Below are 26,437 nucleotides of genomic sequence, written 5' to 3' on the forward strand. Positions count from 1 at the left end.
GGTCAATATTTTGCTCATGAGGTTTTTAAAGTTTAGAATTAAAAGATAAGTTTATTTTGGTGAAATATTGTGAACTCACACATACATAACATGCCATTTTTGAGACTCCCCATATTTGTAATTTTCTTCAGCAGTATTAAAGGCAGACACCTTTCATCCACTTGTGCATCTGATGTGATGAGGTCACATGTATTTTCTGAAGAAAAGTTTGGTGCTGCACCCAGTGCATCATTCACACAGATATGAGGTAGACTTTCATTTAATGAGGTATCCTGCTTGGATTTCATCATTGTGTAGATGGATCTCCTCCCTTCCTGTTGAAATGCTCACTTCATCACAATGTCCATATCTTTATGTTTTTCCCACTTATTTTCCAATGAAACATTCATGAAACTATAATGATTAGTTAAGAGGCAGACAGTCAAACATCCACCTGAACATTGCATGTTGGTCCAAGTTTTTAGGCTCTGGTCTTCACATAGGAGACCCGGAAAACTCTCCTTGCTACTGGATCCTAGCATGGGACTGGCCCAGCTCTGGCCTCTCCTCCAGCAGCCATTTAGGGAGTGAACCAGATGATGGACGATCTCTCTGCCCACCCCCACTCTCTGTTTGCAGCTTTGCCTTTCAAATGAATGAATGATTCAATAAATCTTTTAAAAAATGTATAAAAACAACGAAAGCACACTACCACTTTCATTATGAAAGTGTTATTTATAACACATTTTTATCAAAATCAAAAAGATGATTGTTTTTATGTTTTGTTAATGTAAAAAAAATATGGGCTTAGGCAACTAGACCTTCTAAATTGGGATTTGTTCTATTTATCTTCTTTCTGAAGGTAAATATTTTGGTTCACTTTACCACCTTTTATTTAATACATTTCATCAGTTCTTAATAACTGTGTATGTATATCTTTCTTTAAACCTTTGAAATAATATTAGAACACAATGGCTATAGAAACAAATTAATATGTACATCATAGAGAGTGCATGAATAGATGCATTAAAACTATTTTCTGAATGAAGAAGAAAAGAGTGACCATTATTTCAAAATCTAGAAGTGTCCATTTGAAAAATTACTTTACATGAACAAAAGGCAGAGTAAACTCTAGGAACAAGTATAGCAAATCTGTTTTAACATGCTCTCCAGGAATTGTTTCTGATTTAGTTTTTTATCAGTATCACATTAATCATGCATTCCACACACCTAATTTAGAGTTGACATAGAAACAGGATTGTGGAGTGAAACACTTATATGCAAAATGTGTGATAAATGTTTAGTTTCAACATTCTTCCTTTGCGCATGTTGATGGTACTGAGCCCAAGCAGAGGACAACGCTTGAATCTTTCTGGTTCCATTAGGGTAGTGGGAATATATTGGCAGTACTCACCAATTATTTAGTTGCTGTGGTACACTGTAAATTTCTAGGCTTTTGTTTTTTGTATTCTTACTGATATAAAGACATCTCTGCACACGCAAATTGGTCACAAATTTTTAGATCACAATCTAAAAATCATCATGTGCAACACTGAATATATTTTGTGAAACCTCTTTGTTGTGGATGTTAGAGTTTCTGTGGATCTGAATCTTTGCGACAACCGTTCCTACAAGATAGTGCCTCAGCTCCATTCTCCACGTGCTCTGTCCTGTGAGATGCACCTCAAAGTTCCTGCAGAACATCCTGTTTAAAGATCACCAACGTGACTAGGCCAACGGATGCTCCTTCTATTCTCAAATTCCACCTGTTTATGGATTAATGTGCTTATTTCCTTTAAATACAGATTTCTAATGTTTGTCAAATGTCTTGTGTGGGAAAAGCAATGCTGCAAGAAACCAGCCTTGAGTGGGGAGTGAAGAATTTTGACTTGCTGTCTAGATTTTTACCTCAACTGAGTTTGTGGATCTCAATGTTCTCATGTAGTAAGTACGCATGTTGAACTTCAATACTTTGGAAGTCCCTGGCTGATGTGAAGTAGGCTTTTTAAATTTATGCATATATGTGTGTGTTACATTTTCTATATAAACAATTTGATTAAAATATATTTAAGGGGGGGGGCACTGCAATACTGTAGCAGCTAAAGTCCTCGCCATGCAAGCTCTAGGATCCCATATTAGCATCAATTCTAATTCCAGCAGCCCCACTTCCCACATCAGCTCCCTTGCTTGTGCCCTGGGAAAGCAGACAAGGACGGCCCAAAACCTTGGGACCCTTCACCCATGTGGGAGACCTGGAAGGAGCTCCTGGTTCCTGGCTTTGGATTGGCTCAGCTCCAGCTGTTGCAGTCACTTGGGAAGTGAATCATCAGACAGAAAATATTCCTCTCTATCTCTCCTCTGTCTGTGTATCTGACTTTCCAAGAAAAATAAATATTAATATAACAACAAAATTACTTGCTTCCTACGGCTTGTTAGAAGAGATTTCTGAGCTTAGCTTTTCTTTCATAACCGTGCAATTATAGTTTCAAAAAGAGTAAACTGATTAGGTGACAGTGAACTGTCTATTTTTCCCCTTATGGCATTTTTCTTGTAATAAAGCTATTTTCTCACAAATATTCCACAGATGTAGCAAAACATCATCAACTCTTTCATATCAGTTGGACCAGCTGGGTCACTGGGAGTAAAAAAACCACTGTGTACATTTCACAATGCACACAGCTTCTACTACAATGTAAGTAGAGCTGTGGCATGCACACTTGCCCAAAAAGTGCCTGAGCTTGTGACTTGGCCTTGAATGTCAGCTGGAGCTGGGCATTGCTGGGTGGCTCATGCGTTACAGCCTGATAATCTGTTGGGAAATCAGCCCGTGGGAGAGACAAGATGCAAAATGCACTGAGTCTCCAAGTACCATCATCAACAGCAGGGTGAGCACCAGCGAGCTCCTGACTCAGGTTGTGAGCAAAGGATGCAAAGGGGTTAGACCCAAAGGACAAGGACCCAGATCAGATGGCACAATCTTTCTCACTGGATGTCCTGGGAGGATGACAGTGAATGCTTCCCTCCTAATGTTGGGCACCTTTAAAGTACACAGGAAAAGGACAACAACATCAAGAAGAATCATGACAGTTTCCATTTTAAATTGGTAAGGGAGGCCCCAGTGCAGTGGCCTAGCAGCTAAAGTTCTCGCCTTGAATGTACCCGGGATCCCATGTGGGTGCCGGTTCTAACCCTGGCAGCTCTGCTCCCCATCCAGCTCCCTGCTTGTGGCCTGGGAAAGCAGTTGAGGATGGTCCAGAGCACTGGGACCCTGCACCCACGTGGGAGACCCGGAAACAAGTTCCTGGTTCCTGGCCTCGGATCGGCACAGCACCTGCCTTTGCCTTCACTTGGGGAGTGAACCATCGGATGGAAGAGCTTCCTTTCTGTCTCTCCTCCTCTCTGTACATCTGGCTTTCCAATAAAGATAAATAAATCTTTAAAAATAAATAAATAAATTGGTAAGGATCTTGAACTAGCCTTGCATGTAGCGCCACTGAAAATACGGGTTGTACGCCTCGTTAAGCTTGAGGAAAATGAACAAAATTGATGCTGCGGGTGCCAAGTACCCATAGAACACAGTTATGTATCTGCACAAAACAAACAGACTTCCTCTTTTCAAATTCATTAATTAAAAGTTCTTTTGAAAAGGCAAGAATAAATTGTATTAACTCCCAGCTCATACAGTTGAATCTACAATGGTCTATATTGTTTTGTAAGCATTTTCCATTTTAACAATGCATTTTATCATGAAGTCTGCATTTATGGCTCCCTCAATTCTTAAGTCTATACTATTATATTCTGAACTACTGCCTTCACAGTCATTTGTAAAATTTCTTGCCAATTCACTGAACATGTGTGGAAGCAACATGAGGGTTCAAATATATCCTAGGAATGAAAGAAACACACACTGCCCAGAATGCAGAAGACAAATATTTCCTTCAGTCTTGAAAGATGCCTCTATGTAACTGATCCTTTTTCATGAGACAAAGTACAGTAATATATTCCACAATATAAACACATCCAGGACATCAAAATGCAACAGTTGTTGGTGGATTGTCAACATGTGTGATCCAATATTTTAAAAGTTTAAAATTTAGATAAGAAAGACTCTTACAAGTTTTAACTGAGTTTTTACATAAAAGGGAAAAAGCCTAGTTTTTACTATCCTTTCCTAATTTGAAGAAGGAAATACTTTATTTGCTCTGGGAATTAAGTATTGATTTCTAAAGGTGTATGTGAATAGTTTTGCTAAGTAAAGGAATCCATGTAAATTGTTTGCTATGAGTATTCAAAGACATTGCCATTTAATGCCTCGATCAAAGTATGTTACAATGCTTAAATCAATATTCAAAGTTAAATTATACTTAATGAAGTACATAAAGCATCTAATAGTTGAAATTCAAACTGCAAATGCCTAATGGTTGGTGTTCTAGAAACTCATCGCGAATTCTAAAGAAGACATATAATCGTCATGTTTTTTATCAATAACAATAGTTATGCAAAGCTTATTTCTTTTAATGATTTTTCTAACATTCAATGCCATTCTTTTCGTTTTAATGATACTCTTAGAAAACTCTCGATGCAGCATTTTGTAGGAAATGGATGACTGTAGCTTCCCTTTGTATTTTGTTAATACCATCAAGTACTGCTTTTCCTGTACTAGAAGTAGGTAGGACTAGTAGCAGCAAGAAAAAGCTTGGTATGAGTCTGTTTAAAAATAGACTTTATTTCTAAAGTACCCAGAATGAAGAAGTAGCTACTACAAAAATTCCTTTATATGTCACAGTTTCCCATTATTATAATCTTAAATTCGTATATTGCATTTGTTAAAATTAATAAGCTACTATTGTTGATACATTATTCATTTCAATTTTGCTGGGCAGTTCTTAATTATTACAATATATTGTCATTTTCTATTCTAGGATCCCGTCAAGTACACCATGTTACATTTAGTCACGGATTTTCTTAGGACGCTCTCTGCCTTTTATTTTACGACATTAATGTTTTGATGAGGATGGATCATCTATCTTGAAGAATGTAGCTGTCTTAATTTCATCTGATGGTTTCTGATAGTTAGAGGGGTGGTTCTGGGTTTTGGACGAAAGACAAAGTTTCATTTGCATCACATCAAGCATAAATATTATTCATATGACTTTCCAGGGGTGATGAAGAACCATTTCACTCATTCTTCTTTGGAAGATTTCTTACTCTGCATGTATCTGTTTAATCATTTTTGTATAACAATGTGAACTTGCAGGAGTCCAGGCACTCATGTGTAAGTCCCATCAGCACACTTTCATTAAGAAAGTTTTTGAAGGAATGACTTCTTTTCTGGCACTGCTTGCAAGGTACACCAGAATCCGCTTGTGTATTTCCCTTCGTGTTTCTAGAATCACTCATTTCTAAAGGTACCCTGGGTGTAACTGTGTTTATTGTTCTTTGAGGGTCATTATATTTGGATACTCCTGGCTTAGTGTTTTGAAATATATACTACCAATATTGGAGTTGAGTTTTAGTCAATAATCTGTCTTGGGTTTCTTCAGTCAAATATGCCATTTAGCACACCCCTTTTTGTGTGACTGAGGGAACAGAATATATTTTACAAAGTACTATTCATCGCCACATTTTATAGATGACAAATATAACAACCGATCACGAGATTTGTTGTAAATAAAGGCAAACACACAATTTGTATCAAAATCCACATTGTCCAATTGCTTTTGGAACAATTCAGTAGAAGGATTAGAGTTTTAATATGCTTTGGGATGGTGTTTAATTTCGAACATGTTTGCTCTTCCTGGTCAGAATATTTGTAAGTCAGAAACTCATCAAAGGCTATACTATGAGCAGCTATTTCACATTTACTTAGAAATTCTACACATAAAATAACACACACAATAATTTGAAGAATTCTAAGAGTATTTTTCAAGCCATGGGATGTTTCAATGAGAATCATTTACAGTCAACAGGAGCTTATTTCTCATGTAGTCTATATCATGGCTTCTTAATTTCAATTTACACATGATTTTAACTGAGATTTCTAAAACATGCTGATGCTGTTAAAAACCTATGCACTTACAGCAATAACAATAAAATGAAGTATTATCAAAATGATTTAGCATTCTAAAATTCTACGTTTGATCATTCATATGTAAGTGGGATTTCAAAATCAAATATTTTTACATTATTTCATTTCCCCTCCAAGATTATCTGTCTTTCCAGTTGATTTATTATCACAAATATATTACTGATATAAAATCATAGGGTTTTTGTATTTGATATGACAACTTGATATCAGCATTAAATTAGACAAGAAATTATTGAAATTGATAAGGTTGCAATACCTTTTTTAAATTTCAATGTTTCCATTTATCCACAAAAATCTGTCTCAGTAAAATCAAACAACAATTTAAAAATCAACATGTAGGTTGCACTTCAGATGTAGGCACACCTGTTACTTATCACAGGCTGTATTTTTAGAAATGATGTGACTTTAGCAATTTTATCCTTTAAAACAATATGAAAAAAGCAAACATAGTGCTAGACAAAACAGCTCCAGTCACACTTAATGCTAATAAAAATGATGCTCCATTTGAATGAATTATGTGACAGCAATTGGTACTATACATTTAACTATATCCATAAAATTGTATGAAAAAATTCTGAAATATTGTGTGAGCAGAATCTAAGCTCTTATGAAAAAGTATTAAGATGAATGGTCATGTGGATTTTATGTGAATATTGAAATTTTAATGTTTTTTGCAGACATTTCTTCCAGTTGTGTTTTGGGAGCCCAAGTTCAGTTGAAAATGAAGGTTGTGATTCTAATAAAATGGAAGTTTTCTGATTATTAAGAGATCATAGCTAAAATAAAACCTTTTTTGCTGCAGGAGTTCAAATAATCTTTAATAAGTGAGACAGTGAAAAATCTATGGAAATTGTAATGAAAATATGTTTTATCTCAATGCAAACACTTTTGCAACTTATGCCTAGTGTTCTGATAATGTGTATTTTCCGTAAACATTTTCAAAACCCCTCATACCAATGTGCCACATGACCAAGCAAGCAGAGCATTCCCTGCTTAACTGGTCAGCCGTAAACATTATGACAGATAACCTGCAGTGTCACCACCTTCACAGGTAAAGAGAGAAGTATCTTCATTTGGTCCTACCATACACAGATTTTACTTCCGATATCATATTTCATATGTACAATAAAACCATGAATCACTATTATTACTTTCTGTTTAAAGGTGATGAAACTGGAGATAATGAAAACAAAACAAAACAAAATCTAAAACACAGTCCATTTGTAAAAAAAGCAGGTAAAACGGTAACTAAATAAAATCCCCACCACTTATAGACCAATAACTTTTGGAGACTTTTAGAATATCTAGGATGTGTCTTTATGAGATGAATAATCATCAGTGAGACAGAGAAAGGGGACTGAGAAACTGTAGGCATTCAGCAGCACCAACTGCATCAGTAAAATCTTCCTAAAGCACCATATAATAGAACCCAAAACTGCAGTTCTAGACATATGCTTCACCTTCTAACTTGTTGCATTTCTCGAACCCTTCCTAAAAAGAAGTTCTTCAGGGTTCACTGACAATACCAACTTTTCCCTTTGCTAATAACTTGAAATACAAATCCACTCTAAGCTATTTACATATCTTTGAATAACTAAGAGCAAAGTTCATTTTTTTTCTTGCATTTTACTTTGGCTTAGAATACACAAATACTTTAAATGCTTCCAAGAACATTAAATGAAGGTTGAAATTAAAATGTGTTTATTTTGTTGCAAAACATTTCTAAATTCATGCCTATTTTTTCATAGTATGCTTTCTCCATGAGCATCCTGAAGATCTCCAGTATGTAAATCCATACAAAGCACAGCATAATTTAATGCAAGGAATTTAAAATGAAGATCGCCACAATAAACCTACAGTCTCCTCCTTTTAACCAACCATCACTTGAACTTGAGCAAATTCATCAAGTCATGCTTTCTTAATGAAAAAAAAAAATGTATAGGAGATCTGGCTGCAGAGGAAATCTGCATGGAGTTGACTTTAGACCCATAAAATCAGCATTTGCTAATGAAAATGAGCATCACAGATAAAATTATAAGGAAAGTAATCTATTCAATTGCATAAGTATGTTAACATTATGTAGGCACTCCTATCAAGCTATCAGATCCTTTCTTTTCCAGATTTGTCAAGGGTCACTTGCTATCTTCAAATTAGTATTCAGACCAACTGATTTTGCAAAGCATGGGTATCTCATAGTGACTCAATCTCAAGCCCAGCAAATCTTCCTAAATACAAAGCATTTCTCTGGGTTTCTGTTCTAGGTGTGACAATGTGAAGCCAAGCTGTCTGGATTCAGGAGCTCTGCCTATAAGGGGAGCTCTGCCTATTCCATGTTGATTTTGCAATTGATAGAGTGTATCAGTGGTAGGGGATGAACTAAAAACTCTCCCAGAATAATAGTGGAACAGAAAATTAAGGAATTTTCATTGAAATGCTGATGAAAGGCTTTAGTGCTAACACAGATGTTGCAGCAACAGAACGCAGCCTTCCAGGGGCAAGTGTGCTTGTCCTTGTTCAGTATTGTCTGGCTAACACCTAGAAGTATTTCTGAGTAATGGCAGAAGATGGAAAATTCAATTTATACTTGTTGAATAAGAGATAAGTATCAGAATTGTAAAAGAATGAAGACTGAAGTTGAGGTTTTATATACCGAGGGCAAAAAATGAGCAATTATACACATTAATTGGAATCTTGGGGTTCTCTGGACTCAAATATTCAGGATCGATTTTATAGTCAAAGTAGTGACTGACATAAAAAGATTTGAGTGTCTCAAAGAGAAATAAAGGTATTTGAACAATTATGTTGTCAGTGTAACATTTCATACTGTGATGTTTTTCCAGAGTGTTTCTGCTTATATGGAATAATTAATCACACAATAGCAATTTACTACATCCATTTAATGGTTTGTTTACTAACTACAAAAATTAGTGTATTTTATCTTCCCCTGTCAAAATAGAAAAAAGCATATATCAGTACCATTTATTCTGATAAAAAGCATCAGCCAGGGAAATACAATATGCCTTAACAGAAATACACACTTTGAATCGTTACTCCTTGTTCAGAAAGAAAATGTCAATAATAAAATCCAAAAATAAAACCAAAACAACAACAACAATGAAAATATATCCAGGTATTCAATAATCTTTCATATCATACAGCTTCCTGTACTCTTGCCAATGGAGTGATAAAGTCTAGCATAGTTCTAATTAAATTTCTCAGAAGCAGAAACAGAACCATAGTGAGATTTAGTGAACTCTGAAGCATGAATCTAGCAGATCACAGAGTTCAGACTCAAATTCATGCTTGCTCATGCCAAGTCACAGGTCAGAAAGTGCTGTTACCCACCACACAGTTTGTGGTATGGAATGGGTATGCTTTTATCATCACCTCTATGATGCTGCATGTTGACTGAATGCACACAAATGAGCTTTGTCAATACCACACCTCTGCTATTATTCCTAGAAATACGATCACCTGATTCCAGAGTTTACATAGTAATTTTCTTTTCTACTTTGGAGACCTAGATCATGATGTGACCATTACTTACAAGCTGGTTGATTCTTTGAGGTGAACACTATGCTTGCAAGTTACACAGAACAAATGTGTGACAAAGTTAATGATGCTGGCATACACTGGCATCCACAGAAAGACAAAGGAAATGACCCCAGTGGTATCACAGAGTATGCAGGACTATAGTCTGCAGGCTGATGAGAACTTTCACCTGTGCAGTAGTGCTTAGCGCAACCGTAGTCCACCGTTCTCTTTTGTGTGTTCTAACTTCTAGTAGGATTATAAAGTCTCCAAGGATAAAAATAACATATCCTGGAAACACACGCATGTGCGTAGTCAGTGGCCTCTCACATATTTGGTTTGAATGAATTTTAGCTGGAATTTCATACTTTTCCTCAAAAGTTGAAGCATGCCCCCTTCCAGAAGTGTAGATTCTACACTGATTAATCCACTCAGGCATTTAAGTGCTTGTCTGTAGAAGAACAATAGTATTAAGTGATGGATATAAGTGCTGTCATTTACTCCAAAATATTCTAAATTGCCGAAAAGCTTGAGTGTTCAGTATTAAGATCCCCTTTCCGCTAGTTGGCTAGATGACTAGTGGTGTGATGGAAAGAGGCATTAAAAGAAATACACTGTTCTTCTTCTGTATCCTATGCACATACATTGTTGCTTAGTCCTCAATCTCTGATAGTTCTTACTCAATGATGGGCTTGACTGACAAACTCACTGCAGAAAGGCACATTTCCCTGAGCTGTCGCTGGTTTCCATGGTGCTGAATCACCCATTTAAAAAGTATGTTGTTTCTTAGGTACTCACAGGGTGGCAGTGCCTGTGCCAATCTTAGGTCACACAGGGCCAGTAGCAGAGAGACACTTTTGCTGAACATAAACTATGCCAGACCATGAAATTTAACTTTATGCATTTTGGCTACCCTTTAGGAAAAGAAAAATCTCATTATCTTGTGGCACGCATTTTAAGGTCAGTGATTCATGTCGGTTCTTTTCACTTTGAAAACTACTTTTGAATGGATGACTGAGAATGCTTAGGGCTTGTAAAAAATAGTCAGATATTTGAACATTGAACAAATACGTCCCTTTCCATCTCTTTTCTTGATTTCCTTTAGATTTGGGGAATGCAGGAAAGCAAAACTCAACCTCCAGGCATAGCCATCTCTAGCATTCTTAGATTTGTCTCTTTCAAACTGAATGATACACCACCAAAGCTCCAGTTATGATAATAAGTACTGGAATGTGTAACACATACTCATTACATACTTGGTTGTTCATCAGGATTTTTAAAAAGGAGAATGAGTGGGGTTGATTACATCCAAAGCAGGATATGAATGCTAGATCAACTCTGAAATGAAGGATGCTTTTATTATGAGCAGAAGCAAGTTTTCAAAGAAGTATTGTGGAATGATTTTAGCCAAGAGTGTCAACTAGCCGAGGAAAAACACACTGTCATCTTCTTTGGTCTAGGAAAGCTTGCCAGCAGGAAGTATTAGCCTTTGAGAGCTTTTCTTTCCTTGAAAGCTAAATGCCACCAACCTAGAGAAAAGGTACCTCAAAGTAGCAAACTTCATCTATTGATTGACTTATGTATTTATTGCAAAAATAGTGTGAAATTAAAACAAAAAACAACCCCATAAAGTTCTGGATCTTGTGGAGGGGCTTACTAACTTTGGGTCAGAACTGGAATCATAGTAGGAGCACCCCAGTTGCTTACAAGTACCAGGTCCTGTCCCTTGCGTGTGCTGTCCCTTCCTGAAAAGGGTGGACATTAGGAATTCACAGCTGGGGCTCCATGGTTGCTGCCTAAGTGGGAGGAGACCCGTGCGCTGCCACAACTTCACCTGTGGCTTTCCCTGTGGCACAGTGCAGACTGGGGGAAAGTAGTGGAGCACTGTGAGACCAGAAACTGCTCAGAGCCTCAACAGACCAAATCATGGTGGTAGTGGTAGTGGTGTTTGAGTGTGTGTGTGTGTGTGGGGGGGGGAGATAGTGTATAAATTTCAGTCCAAAAACATTCATAATATTCATGTCTTCTTTTACTGGTCTTGTTTTCTGCTCTCTGGGTTGCCCCGGATTCCCATATTCAACCTTCTCCCTCCTGCTTTTTTTTTCATCAGGTCCCCGGATCAAAGCCCAATGGGTGTCCAGGGTGTTCTTGCTTGGTGGTGGTAAAGCTGGGCCAACTGAGGAACTAGCGGGAAATTTAAGTGCTCTCTGGCCATGTTTCTCTCTGCTGGAACCTTCTGCCAGAACTCAAAGCCAGATTCTGCCCTTTACTCTAATGGAACCCTCTGCACTTCGCAGAGTCCATCTGAACGGAAACTTGGAGGCTGAGGGCTAACGGGCTCTAAGATAGACCTGTGTTCCTAGCGGTCTTGTCTTTCCACTGTTGACATCTGAGTGTGCTTGCGAATACTCAGCTCGCAGGCCGCCAGGGACCACCGCCGCGGATAAAGAAATCCCGACGCCCACCAAGGTAGTTGGGGGATCTTATCCTCGCCCCCAGCTGAAGTGGTGCGGCAGTGCCGACCCCACGCGTACAATAAGGTACCAGCTGCCGGGCGACCCTGGGTCCATGGGCTCTTGCCTGTGTTCCCCTAACCCGGATTGAAAAAACCCGCCAACTCCATCTCCTGGGGAAGCCTGGCTCCTGCCAGGAGGGAAGCGCTGACGCGTCTCCCTCTTTTTTCGTGGAGTCTCCGGTGCTCATTGACCTCCACCATCCCCGGCTCCGGCCCCTGCGCCGGCGCGCGCGGCTGTGCCTGGGATCCGCCTCGCCTGTGCTGTCCGCCTGCGGAGAACGAATCCCCAGCGCTGGTAGCCTGGGGCGCACGCCGGGGCTTACTCACCGATCCTGAGTACTTGAGGGGCGATCGGGGGGAGGACGAAGCAGAGGAAATAGAGGAGTGTCCAGCTGGTGTCAGAGATCCAGAGCCCCGGCTGGGCGAGGAGTGTGCCGCGCTCCATCTTCTTGGCTTTTTAATTCATGCCGAGCACAGCAGCTGTCGCACGCCCGAGAGATGCGCCCCACTCGGGCCGGGTCTCCTCTTCATCCTCCCTGAATACTCCGGGTCTGCACCCCGCCGGCCTGGAGGGAGGGAACCGGGGTGGGAACGCGGAGCCAGCTGGTGACAGTGAGCTAGCTCGGACCCCAGGCTCTTGTCACTAGCCCATCACCGTTCCTCCTCCTGCTCCATGGGCCGCACGCCGCGGTGAAGCAGGGCACTCCTGCTGCCGGAGCCTGGAGACCAGCAAAGCAAAGTTGCTGCCTCAATTTGTGGGAGCGTCTCACTCATCCGTCCTCTGGTCAGATGCAAAAGTGGAGGGTGGGCGGCGGCGCAGACTGAGAAGGAGGAGACAGCGGTGGGTGAGGACCAAGAAGGAGAGAGGGAACTGTGTGAGTTGGTGCAGGGGCTTTAGCAAGCAGTAAGAGCTCCCGGGCAGGTGAACTGGGGCGGGAGGCAAGCTCTGGTTTCTCTCATTCTCTGCTTCCCTCCTCCCCTCGCTCGTTCCACCCTTTATTAGCGTCTCTGCCAGCCCTAGCCCCACAGATCCAGACACAGGGGCACGCACGCACACGGGCACGCTCCTTTTCCCTTTGCCTTAACTTCACATTGTGCTGCTCAGCCAAGTCCATTGAGCTCTGGATCTTCCAGCCAGATCAAACCTAACCCTTGGGTGGAAGCACAGGTTGGCTGCCTCTGTTGGCCGCGGTGAGAGTTGGTGGGTCCTCAGGCGCGTGCTAGGGAGTCTTGCGGATGGCCAACTAAGGCTTGTCACATGACTTTATGGCAGATCACTTTCTTGGACACCAACATTTAAGGGAATCTCGGAGCTGGTTTAACTCAAGAATGAAAAAGACAAGGAGAGGAATGAGAGACTTCCAGTGTTCTAAGATTATAGAGGATTCCTTCCTGTTTGGACCCGAGATAATCTCTTGTAAATTGCATCCATTTACACGTACCGGGGCTGGGGGGCGGGCAGCTTCCTCTGCTGCTGCTTTTCTTAATTTCCTTTATAGCTGTCACATTTGAATGCTGGAAACAGGCTATTTTAACAACGTAGATTTGGAGACTATGTTTTTTTGTAAAGGACTAGGACACATCTCTGGGGAAATCAGGATTTGACGATGTTCACTTAATTTCCTTTGAGCTTTGTGGGGATGTTCCATATAAATATTTGCTAGTTCTATATTAGCACCTCACACGGATCTAATTTTTTCTAAGTATGGATTTTGGAGAATTGATCTAAACTGAGTCAATTCATAGAACAAAAAGCATACTCACAGTTGCATGAGCCTTGAGTAGGAAGTAATTATAAAGGAAACTTCACATATCTGCAAATGTAATCGTTCACTTCCCAAATACCTACCAAGAATCTCATTCCTGTTAGCAGACATCATACTTCTTGCTGAAGACCCGCTAGTGGGGAAAGCGCCCTCCCTAGAGAGACAGGCAGTTCATACCACAAGTAGCGTGCCTGGGACTGGCACTGGAAGAAAAAGATCTGACAAAACAACGTATTTGCATAAGAAGGATTGATATGGACCTAGTAGGACCTCTAATGCATGAAAGGTTGGGATGCTAAAAATAGTTAGGGACATGTGATGTTTGTCTTCTGAAATTTTAGGGACTCTGTGTAAGGCGGGGGGGGGGGGACTCTCCTCTGGGTTATTAGGTAAAGAAATAAGAAAAGTAAGAACACTGTATGGGAAATGTAAATGAATTCTCATCTCACTTTGGGGAGTATCTCTAAGTCTACGTGGTATTGAACAATATCATGGCTTGCTTTGGAATACAGGAGAGCTTCACTGTTTGTTCTGTGTATATATACTGGGGACTGACTGGTGAGGTTTTGTGCCAAGCTGTGGAGACCTTGCAGGCATATGGCTGCTGTCATCATGAAACACATGGCATTGAAGAAATAGGATGTATTTCACAAAACACTACCGTGGACATGAAGATAACTAAGAACTGTACTTAGCAGGGAAGCTTGAGATGGCTTTGAAGAAGTGACATATCAATAATCAACGAATGGATAGTACATAAATGATTGGCAAATGTTTCTTTCCTTTTTTAAAGATTTATTTATTTTTATTGCAAAGTCAGATATACAGAAAGGGGGAGAGACAGAAAGGAAGATCTTTCTTCTGATGCTTCACACCCCAAGTGACTGCAACGGCCGGTGCTGCCCCGATCCGAAGCCAGAGCCAGGAGTTTCTTCTGGGTCTCCCATGTGGGTACAGGGTCCCAAAGCTTTGGGCAGTCCTTGACTGCTTTTCCAGGCTACAAGCAGGGAGCTGGACGGGAAGTGGAGCTGCCGGGATTAGAACTGGTGTCCATATGAGATCCCAGAGCATTCAAGGTGAGGACTTTAGCTGCTGGGCCACTGCGCCAGGCCCAGAAAATGCTTCTTAAAGAGAGAACAAACATAAGTATTTCACAGTGTTTGTTTTTTTTTTTTTAATTTATTTTGTATTTTTACTGTTAAAGGAGATCAGACTTACAGAGAGGAGAGGCAGAAAGATCATCCATTTGTTGATTCACTCCCCAAATATCTGCAATGGCCAGAGCTGAGTCAACCCAAAGCCAAGAGCCTGGCTGGAACCAGAAGCCAGGGGCTGCTTCAGAGTCTCCCCTGTGCATGTAGGGTTCCATGGCTTTGGGCTATTCTATTGCTTTCCCAGTCCAAAAGCAGGAAACTGGAAGGAAGTGGAACCACCAGGACCTGATCCAATGCCCAAGTGAGATTGCAATACTTACAAGGTGAGGATTTAGCCATTGAGCCAGGCCCCACAGTTTGTTTTTAAACCTAAAGATTCATTTAGTTGTATACAACTAGGACCAAAAATGAGCCTGAGACCCAAGGAGTGCATTTGAGTCTGTTTTTAAAAATATGTTAATCCTGATTTTACTGAAGTTTAAATTTTAGCATTGATTCAGTAACAGGATCTTCCTGTATTAGATGGTTAGTGCTTAGCTGTATCCATTCTCTCCTTCCCTGGTACATGAAACCTGTAACTTTTGAATTAGGAGGAAATCAGTTACTATTTATACCTAATAAAATGTGAATAGCATGAAATAGACCAGTTCAGGTGAAAAGGAAGTCAGAGAAAAGGCTCTGTATGATCTCCCAGTTCTCCCTGCTGCCAGAGCGATTCTGACGAGATGGAAACAGCCTAGATCCCCGAATCAACTTGTACAACAAGACAACTTCAGTTTACATCAATTGATCCATTAGTAGCATATATTATAATTCTGAGGTGTTTATCACTGTAATATTACATACTCTTTACTGATAAACCTTCCAGGATTTGCTATTATTTTATAAAATGAAAGCGATAATAACACGATAGGGCCATAGGAGGATTCAGTGAGCGACTATACATATACAAAGTGCATCCTAGGGACATATCACACCGGTGCGTGTGTGTTTACTTGAGTAAATGTGTCTGCCATCATTGGCAAGTAAAGTGATTGTCATTAGACTAAATAATAACTCAGCAATAATAAGTAAGCCTAATTAGTCCAATATAATTGGAAGAAATCTACTACTTTTTATCTGTGTTACCCTTGGTATAAGGGTAAATGGCTCAGTAGGATTAGGGGAGATATTAGAGAAACTCTATTTCCTGAAACAAATTTCTTTAAACAATGAATGGCAACATAGTTACTGCTCTGTTCCATCTTTAGAATCCTGTAAGGCTTAAGACAAAGATTTATTTCCCTGTTAAAATGCTTCCCTCCATTGCTCATGTACACAAGCGTATGGTATTGAGTTACTCATGAGTGATCAGCAGCTGCTGTTAATTTGTTTTGTGCTTTTTGGAAAGACTGTGTTTTGTGCATCTATGCATCCAGATATTTTTGGCATGGAATAGCTATGGCAATCACTCTTGATTCACAATTTTTCATAATGCCTCTTAAGAATGAAAATGTTCAATTGAACAAGGCATGCTGTCTTTTTTCCCCATTCCCCAAATCTCCATCGTAAATGGATACACTGTAGCTAATAACAAACCAGCATAATCTCATGTAACGCTGTGCTCCCATCAGAGCCAGTGGCACTGCTGAGATATTAATCCATTGAAAATTACTTAATTTTTTCTAAGATAATTAGGTACAAAGGAAAATAGCTTAGAGTAAACTTGAGAACCTGAATGTTGTAACTGCTTTCACAATGTGGTGAGTGTCTTTGAGTGCACTTATATGTTACCTAAGGGACTGAAAGCGAAAGATCAAGTGGCTTTTAGAACCTGCTGGGAATGAGTAGCTGATTTAGGTTCAAATCCTGATTTCTGGGCTACATCTTTATCTCTCTATTTTTTGCCAAATGATGTCATACGCTTCCATGCTCCTAAATATTAGTTTTAACGTAAGGACTCCCAAAGTTTGTCTTTTGTTCAGATCTTGTTGCAAACTCCAGATTAATGCAGCCAACTCTGATGGTCATTTTAAACTGACTCAAGCCTCAGAAGCATTTCAACTAGCGCACTACCTTCCATCCAGCTGTTAAAATCAGAAAACTGTCGTGTTCTCCTTGACTTCTTCCTTATGTTTTGCACCCTATTCACTTTATTTTCATCTGCTATTGGTCTTATCTCCATAGTAGACTGTTAATTTATTTTTGTGCAGCCCCATTGCTGTCCTGTTAGCTTGGGGCCTTTTCAGCTTCAAAACTTTCGGCTAGAAATCCTTTGTGCTTGGAGGTTCTCTTGTGCAGTGGAGTTGCTTAGCAACTTCACTAGAGTTTATCCACTAGATGTCAGTAGTGACCTCCTCCGAAATTCTAACACTCAAGAAAGTCTGCAGATACTGTCAAATGTTCTCTGAAGCACAGATCACCCCTGGTTGAGAAGCATTGCTCTAGCTCACAGCGCGATTCGCCGTTTGGTCCAGTTCAATAGGCCACTGATCGCCCTCTCTCAAGGCGCCCCCTTGATTGATTTTTGCAGATTACATGTTTAGAGTTTCCTCCGTAACATCCTATTTCATCCTCTCATGGTCACTCTTCAGTTCTTTTGTTTATTATGAACAACGATGGTGGACTGTTTGCCAAGTTTACTTGAAGGCTCTGTTGTAGGCACTGTGCCTGGAGTGTAGCCTTGATTAATACTCATTATATGAATCAATGGGGCAATGAATGATGCTGCCTCATATGCCACACCATTTACAATTCATAACAAAATTTGCAACATCAAGCTGCCTGATGAGACAGATTTCTTTTTCAATTTTGTTCAAAGCACTTACATTGATCAGTTTTACATGTAAACTCAGGACATGAATACCACTCAATGGGTCTAGCAAACCTACAGTCGAATTATATGTGTGCTCCATCAAATGTAAGCAAAATTCTGTATGGCATAAGGGTTTCTTTTGACATTTGATTTTTTTTAGCAAATGCCCTATCATTACACACTCTAGCAATTTTACTGTGATTTCCATGCTAATGTTGGGTTTATTTGCCAAAGCACTGTGGAGAACAGCTACAGTGACATTTTTGAATAAAAAAAAAAAAAAGAAAGGAGGTTTTTTTTTTTCCATTCCTTTAAGTTCTAACAACCTGAATGTGTAAAGAAATTCAGTCATGTGGAAGGTCTGCACCAAATTGACATTTAACGACTTCCACACGTAAGTAGGTTCACTAAAGGGTAAGGATACGGAGTACATCTCAGGCCTCAGGATGCTAGGCGTCTTCATTCCCAACCTTGGCCGCACGCCTAGCTCCAGGTCCCTGCTTGTTCTTTTCATTTTGTTATAAATTCTTGATTTTTCTTGATGCAATTCCTTAGCTCAGGGATGTCTCCTTCCATTTCCCTCCCTTCCCCCACTGTTTTCCCCTATATTGTAACAATACTTGAGTCCCTCAACAACAGTCAGAAGTCCATCAACTCATCAATCTGCTCTTTAGTGTATCCTGACATTGTAGGTATAGAGGATGGTATGCAGTCCAACTCACTGCTTTTAGACAAGTCAGGTGGCCTGTTTTAGGCCATCTCTGCCTTAGACACAACATGAAGCAGTGGCCCTAATATTCTGCATTGACATTTTCACAACCACTATTCTATATAAATTACAGCAATTTTATCAAGAAAGGGCAGGTGTCTTTTTAAAAATGTATCACTGGATTAAGAAGATACTATGTTACACTTCTTACATATGCCAATTACTCTTATTTTTAACAGGTTTTACCTTGCTTAATATTTATAGCAACAATGGAAGATAAGCACCACTATTATGCAAATATTATAAACAAAGATGCTATGATATGTTGGGTTTATATAGCATATCAAAACTGTACAACTAGGTGACAGAGCCTGAAGTTGAATGTAATTCATCTGGCTTTAAAGCTCTTACTTTTTAAAAACTGACATGGATTTACATGATATCAAATTAACATTTTCAAAATCATCAGTGTAATGTAATTTACACATTTAGCATATTCACGATGTAATGCCTCCGTTAACCCATCCCTATGTAACTGGACAGTAAGGAGGGAGACAAAAGCAGCCATAGTGGAATCACAGAAAGCATGGGCGCTGTGGAAGCGAAGAGCGTATGGGCTGTGTCAACATTGCCTTCTCTTCTGGTTGAATTGGAAAATTAATGAAAGTTTGGAACAGAAGAATGGTATGACCAGGATTATGTTTTGTCCTGTGTGGTTTGTTTTGCTTCGAGGACTATATTGGATTTCAGAAATTCAACTATCAGATATGACTGTTGAGCCCACATTGTTCTTATAGACAATTAAATAATGCTGTAAATAAATAGCTCACCAAAAATGTGTCAATTATAATAATAGTTAACTTTGTTCCCCCATGATATGGTTCCATAGGAGCAGGGATTTTGCCTTCCACTTTTCCTCCCGCCACTGTTTTTGCTTGAATTATTATAATTGTGTAGTCCTTCAGCAACAGCACAAGTCCATTATTCTGCTAGTTAAGAGCATCATGGCATTATAGATACAGACAATGGTAGACGGTCCAGCCTCCTATTGTCAAGATTTATTTACCAGTTTCATTGGAAGTCCTATTTTTAATCAAGACTAGAGAATCATACTACAATGTGTCTTCACTTCCTGGTATGCTAGTCTCCATTATACAATAACTGTAGATAATTATATGTATACAGATTTTTATCTACATATCTACTGATCCTGTATTTTACATGAAGGCTGCCTTATATCAGAGAGAATATATGGTATTTGTTCTTTTTGGATTGGTTTATTTCACTGAGAATAATGATCTCTAATTTACAACAGTACAATCTACAATAGCAAAGACATGGTGTCCATTAAAGAGGGATGGATAAAAACTGTGTTACATTTACTCCATGGAATACTACTCAGCCATTAGAAATGAAATTCTACCATTTGCTAAAATTATTCAAAATAATAATCAACTTTTAAAAAGCTAATCTCCAGAGTTATAATCTTAAGTGTGGTACTCAGATAAACACCTTTAACGGAATCAGTGGTGCTTTGGCCAGCACTGTGGCTCAACAGGCTAATAGTCTACCTACAAGGGTCAGCATCCCATATTGTCTCCATTTCGTGTCCTGGCTGTTCCACTTCTGATTCAGCTTCCTCCCTGCCTATGTCCTGGAAAAGCAGTGAAGGATGACCCAACGCCTTGGGATCCTGCACCCACGTGGGAAATGCTGAGGAGGCTCTTGAATCTTAGCACCAGATTGGCTTGGCTCCAGTCAATACAGGCATTAGGGGAATCAAGCACGAATGGTAAATCTTTCTCCCTGTCTCAACTTCCCTCTGTATATCTGACTTTCCAATAAAATAAATAAATCTATATAAAAAAGAATAAAATCAATGACCCAGAGTGGAAATAGAATCTTTTCAGAACCACTTGTCTATTGTTATCATGAATTTTCAGCAGCAAAGATTTATTTTTGCCTGTCTTGAGTCTTAGTATAAATACAGTTCATATAAGCACATCTAAAAGTTCATGGAAAATGAAACATAAGTATAACTTGATTTGGTACAAAAGATCTTAAAATTTAAGCACACAATGGATTTTCGGCAAGTTTGAAGAAAATATGTATTGTACTACATAAATAGATAAATACATAAATAAATGTGAAACTAAATGGCGCAATGTCTTCTTTAACACTCAGTTCCTCCTCTGAAAAATTCTCAACTATTTCCCCAGCTTTCAGACATCCCTACTTCTACGTAATACACATGACAAGTCCCTGCATGCTTTACTAGTGTGCGATGCGCTGTGTTGACTTCCATTATGGAATATGAAATTGGTAACCTTCTGTATCTTCATCCTTTTAAATTTCCTGTCTCCCATTTTTAACACTCTGAGATTTTAAAATAAACTGCTATTGAGGATTTTGACTCTTTCCTGCCATTGTGGTGTGTAGTTGAGCAGTGTGATATGGCATGGTTACATTGCTGTAACTAGTTTTCATGAGACCAACATTTTGTCTTTTTATCCCATTGCCTTTTTTTTTCTTTATTCCTTCATCTGATCATTTGCTCACATGCCAAATATCTTTTCATCCAATTTTTCCAAGTTTTATTTCATCTTTAGAAATATCCTTCATGTACACTTACATCTTCCTACTTTCTGTACTTCCTGTACTGAGAAAGCTTGGCTTTCAATACAATTGACATTTTGACACCTTCATTTGTTGTCAATGTCTCTTTCCTTGAGATAAATTTCTTGCACTACAGATCTCACATACCTAGAGCAAGCCAAACTTCAAGTCTGAGGACATGATCCCCAAAACTTCCCCCATAGACCAAATCAAACTTCCTGCAGATGAATCTTTGTGTTATAAAGACTCAGAAAAAACCTTTTTTTTTTTTTTGAAGATTTGTATTTTTTTATTGGAAAGTCAAATTCACAAAAGAAAGAAATACAGAGAGAAAGATCTTGCATTCATTGGTTCACTCTCCAAGCGGCTGCAGCATCCGGAGCTGAGCCGATCCGAAGCCAGGAGCAGGAATTTCTTCTGGATCTCCCACGGATGTTCAGGATCCCAAGGTTTTGGGGTGTCCTCGATTGCTTTCCCAGGCCACAGTCATGGAGCTGGAAGGGACTGGGGCAATTGGGACTTGAACCAGCACCTATGCGGGATCCCAGCATGTACAAGACTAGAACTTTAACCACTAGGCTATTGTGTTGAGCTCAACTCAGAAAATTTGATCTATTCGTGTGCAGATTATCTGTTTATTTGGACTCAATATCTAATTGATGCTATGGGATTTGAGGTTCTCCTTTCCCTAATGTCCCCAAATCATGTAACTGGCTTTTCTGCCTCCATTTTAAGATTATTTGGTATGATATGATACAATCTTAAATAAAGCTTTATCAAGATAGAGCTACACAATTCCACAGGAAGATCCAAGCCTGTATGATTAAGCTCAAGTTTTTCATGAATTACAGAGCCCTTGGTTAATTCCTCCCTTGTTTTGAAAACTAAATGCTCAATAAACATTCATGTTGATGGAGAAAAAGAGTAAATAGCACATCAGAAGAGACAGTAGTAATGGCCCTTCCCAAAACCATCTATTTCTTTTTTTATTTTTTTGTTGGATAGTCATATACACAGAGGAGGAGAGACAGAGAGGAAGATCTTCCATCCAATGATTCACTCCCAAAGTGCCCGCAATGGCTGGTGCTGCGCCGATCTGAAGCCAGGAGCCAGGAACTTCTTCCAGGTCTCCCACATGGGTGCAGAGTTCCAAGGCTTTGGGCTGTCCTCAACTGCTTTCTCATACCACAAGCAGGGAGCTGGATGGGAAGTGGGGCTGCTATGATTAGAACTGGTGCCCATATAGGATCCGAGAGTGTTCAAGGTGAGGACTTTAGCCGCTAGGCCATGGCACCGGGTCCAAGACCATCTATTTCAATCAGTACCATTGACCCTCTATTTTCACTACCATCTGAGGAATCCTGTTTTCATTTTTCCCCATGATTCAGCTATAATTTATTTTTCATATGTGTGCTTAGCCTCAAATACTGTCCCCCCTGCTCCTCTTTCTTTTCTTTCTCCTTGGTTGCATACTTTAAAGTTTGGCCAAGTAAGTGCCTACTCAGGTTGCCTATTCCCAGTCCCTGCAAATCTCGAGGAATTTTAGCAGTGCTTTTCAGGGAGAAATATTCAATTGTTCACCTTTTTGCATAAGCACTTATTTTTTTAATTTTTAGTGTAAACAGCTATAGCAAATTCACTTAAAGCCGTACTCGTATTTTCTCAGCAGTTAACTCAATATGTGAGCCTGACTTCAGGGAAGCAAAGGGGACTTGCTGCCTAAGGGTTTTTTCTCCTTCTTTCATTCAATGCCTCTTTCCTGGCTGCTTCCTTCCCTTTCTGACTCCCTCCCTCTCTATCTTCCATTTCTGTCTTTTTTTGTTGCTGTTGTCCTTTATGGATGTTGGCCAACCCTTTAACTGGAAGCAAGCTGCACCTCAATTTGAAGGACTCCATGGTATGTTCTATGGCTTTCCCTAAGTTTTTCAAAGGGATTCAGTTCCTATTGCCTGCCATGAAATATGTGTGTCCCCCACTGTTCACAGCACCACCAAGGCGTCCACTTCTTCCTTGTCCCGTATCATCATTCTTATACTAATCGTTTGTCTCAGTGCTCTCTGCCGAGGAGAGCCTGCTTACTGCTCACATATTTTTGGACTTACTTTGTTATATTTCAGCTGGTTCATAACCATTAAATCATTACAACTTATGGAAATTGCAGTACTAACCTTATCCTACACAGTTAGCAGCAAAAAAGAATTACATTGAATTGCCTATTTCTTCATGGCACTCTGATGCTCATAATGAGAAAGTGACATAACTCCTTTGTTGGGACGCAAGGTGTATTGTAAGATATCACTGGATTAAAGTGTCCCAACATTGTTCATGGCCTGTCAGTTTTAGAAGCATCTCCAACTATATCCCCTGTTGAATCATCTGTGACATAATAACAAGAAAGGGAACAGAATGCTCTCACTCACCAAAAGCCACTATGTGTAAGGCGGAAAAATAAAACATAAACAAACCCAGAAGCCCATTACTTCTGAGCTGTTTACTGGCTATTTTAGTCTGTCTTTCATTAAAAGGAAAGAGAAAGAGAAAGAACACACATACAAGTGAGAAAATCTTTAAACACAGAGCACACTTAATGTACAAATTCACTGAAGTTAGGCCACACAAATGTAATACGGATGTCTCCTATTGAGTAGCAATTTATGCGTGCAGTAGGTGGCAATGACAAAAATGTTCAGAGTCACAAATGCAGTAGATAGTTACTCATGAGTGATGTTATTTGGCTCCAAAGTAGACTTTTATTTTGCCTGAGTTTTCCTTAACCACATTCAGAATTAGAGAGATAAATGGCAGGACCCAGCAGGAAGAGAGAACAAAAAGCTCACAGAACCCAAGAAGTGTTCAAACAGCCAGTTGAATTCATTGCACATCTCAGCCACAGAAACATTTTCAGGTGATTTCATTTTTTGACAAAACGTGGGAACCACAGGATCTACAACACTTGCCGGCACAACTCAACAACTCTAAGAATAGTTACAAAAGTGAGAGCCAATTTGGATAAAATAAGACATTGACTCAAATCCTCTGAGAGAAGATGTTTGAAAATCTTATTTTGACTTTTGTGAAATCACACCCCTTAGTGCGCTTTGATGTTTTTCTGAGGTTCTTCATTGCTAGCAGTGTTTTCCTATGGCAAATCTCCATCTGGCATCGGGAAATAAGATCCTTTTTCTTCTTTTCCTTCCCTTTCCTTTCCTTTGTGCTGCTTTCTTTCAACCACAAAATGGCCATTTCGAGCTTTGACTCTCGGCTCAGCTTCTGCTGTGTGGTTCATCTTTCTGGCAAACATGCAGGTTCCATGAGTAGCGGAATAAACTGCATGTGTCACAGGATTTAGTTTATGCTTCCAACCTATGCACCAAAGGAATGAGAAAAAACAAACAAACACAAATTACCGCTTCAGGGTCCGTTAGCTGATGCTCTGGGAGAGGTAAAGGTGAGTTCGTTCAAAAAGAGTTAAGAACTGTTCCCAGTTGCTGCCTCCCCAGTTTACACTGTGATGAAAGTCCTTCAGTAGGTTCATGATTTCCTACGACCAGAGTAGAATTGCCCTGTTAACACCATTTCCGGGATATGAGGGATGGTGCTCCCTCAGTAACAATGGCCCGTTTGGGGTGACCTAACATGGGAATCATATTTATATCCAACTTAATAAGCTTTTTGTAAATTTGAAAATAATGAAAAAGTGAGCATTTTCCCCTCTAAGCGTCTGTGAGCTTAGAGTGACAATATATTTCCAAACATGAAGGGCGGTAATTAAGGGAAAGGGATCTGAATATGCATGAGGCAATGCCCATTCTGTCCCTTTGTATCGCCCTGGGGACATTTGTTTTGTTGGTGTCTTAGCTTTCACATTTCTCTCCTGTTTCAAGAAATGCCGATCAGTGCTCTGCAAGATTCTTGAGCTTCTGCTCTTACCCAGGGTCTCCAACACGGTATGCCTTGCCAGTTTACTGTGCTGATCCAAACAGCCTCAGAAATGGCATTGTCAAGTTACCTGACAAGGTTTTTTTCAATATAGAATGCCAATAGGAACTCAGGGTCGGGATAATCCTATAACCCACTAATGGTACTTGAGCAGACGCAGGATGTTAAGGTTTCATTGTGTGTGGCTGGTGTGCCAGAAAAGATAGGCATTGTTGAGTGCCTGGAAGCGCCTTTCCTAATTCGGGTTTGTGAGCAAGAGGAATGATAGGCGATCATCAGAAGTATTTGTCTCATGATCAATATCAGGACAACAGCAGCACCATCAGCTTCGGTGAACAGATAAAAGTTTTACTTTAGAGTCACTAATCTGAAATCTTTTGCAGAAATTTTCACCTGAATGTTTCTGTACAATTGCAGGCTTTACATTTACCCGGTATGTGAAGCCTCTCTCATAATATATCATGACATCTAAAAACAAGATAAGATATCCTCAAATCCAGCAATAATTTTAGGAATAATGTAGACCATTTTGAAGGTGCTAATGGAAAGCAGGGAGAAGGAGTTACCTAAATATCTTCAAAAATCAGTCTTGCATATTTTTTTCTGAATCATAGATCTCTATAATGATGTATAGTTATCTAAATGAAATGAAAAATCTTCACTTACAGATCGTATGCTCTAAAATGCTGATTAACCATTTCATTCACTTAAAAGTGAAGCTGAAGAAACCCATCTTAGTCTGATTGATGCAAGGAATCCCACCCTACTAACATCTCAATTTTAGTAAATATATCCTATCTCTATTAATCATATCTACTCCCCATCTAGTCCTCTTTTTAAAGCCGAATTGCTTTGGGAAGTAGGTATTTTGTTATTGATTTTTTTTGTTCATCATAATGTTATAATTTAGATCCCTCTTATGTCAGGAATGAAATAACATGTTAACTGAACTTCTCATGGTATAAAAAGCTCAGCTCTAGATAGGTTAAAGAACTGTATTTGAAGCTTCACAGTGTTAAGCTGGTGGAAGAAAATGTAACGAAAACAGTGGTGCTGGTGTAGGCGATGGTGGTGACATCTTGGGTAAGAGTCCCAGAGCACCAACAATAAGGTGAAACAAGGCAAATGGGACTGTCATCCAACTCTGAAGATTTTACTCAGCAAAGGGAACAATCGGTTTGGTGAAGGTAAAATGGCAGCAAATATTTGCAAACTGCCTGTGCAACTAAGATTTAACAGTCACCATATATCAGCGATTAGAAAAGCAAGAAGAAAAACAAAAAAGAACAAGCAAATAAGAAACAGGCAAAGGACCTCAACACAATTACAAAAAGAATTATTAAAAA

General features: G+C 39.5%; 1 protein-coding gene across 9 annotated transcripts in view; it reads right to left on the bottom strand.

Annotated features, from left to right (window-relative positions):
* Nucleotides 1–12,943, bottom strand: part of GRIK1 (glutamate ionotropic receptor kainate type subunit 1) — a 410,134-nt gene extending 397,191 nt beyond the window's left edge. For 6 of the 9 annotated variants that reach the window (XM_040980710.1, XM_040980711.1, XM_040980718.1 and 3 more), the window contains exon 1: nucleotides 12,441–12,558. In XM_040980710.1, coding sequence (XP_040836644.1) covers nucleotides 12,441–12,558 — 118 coding nt within the window. Of the gene's footprint in view, nucleotides 1–12,440 lie in introns of all 9 variants that reach the window. The other 3 variants (XM_040980713.1, XM_040980717.1, XM_040980712.1) reach the window with 3 other exon arrangements.
* Nucleotides 12,944–26,437: the final 13,494 nt, after the last annotated feature.

This window comes from Ochotona curzoniae, unplaced genomic scaffold, assembly GCF_017591425.1.
Source record: "Ochotona curzoniae isolate NIBS_2020 unplaced genomic scaffold, NIBS_Ocur_1.0 contig_3498, whole genome shotgun sequence".
NCBI classification, from domain to species: domain Eukaryota; kingdom Metazoa; phylum Chordata; class Mammalia; order Lagomorpha; family Ochotonidae; genus Ochotona; species Ochotona curzoniae.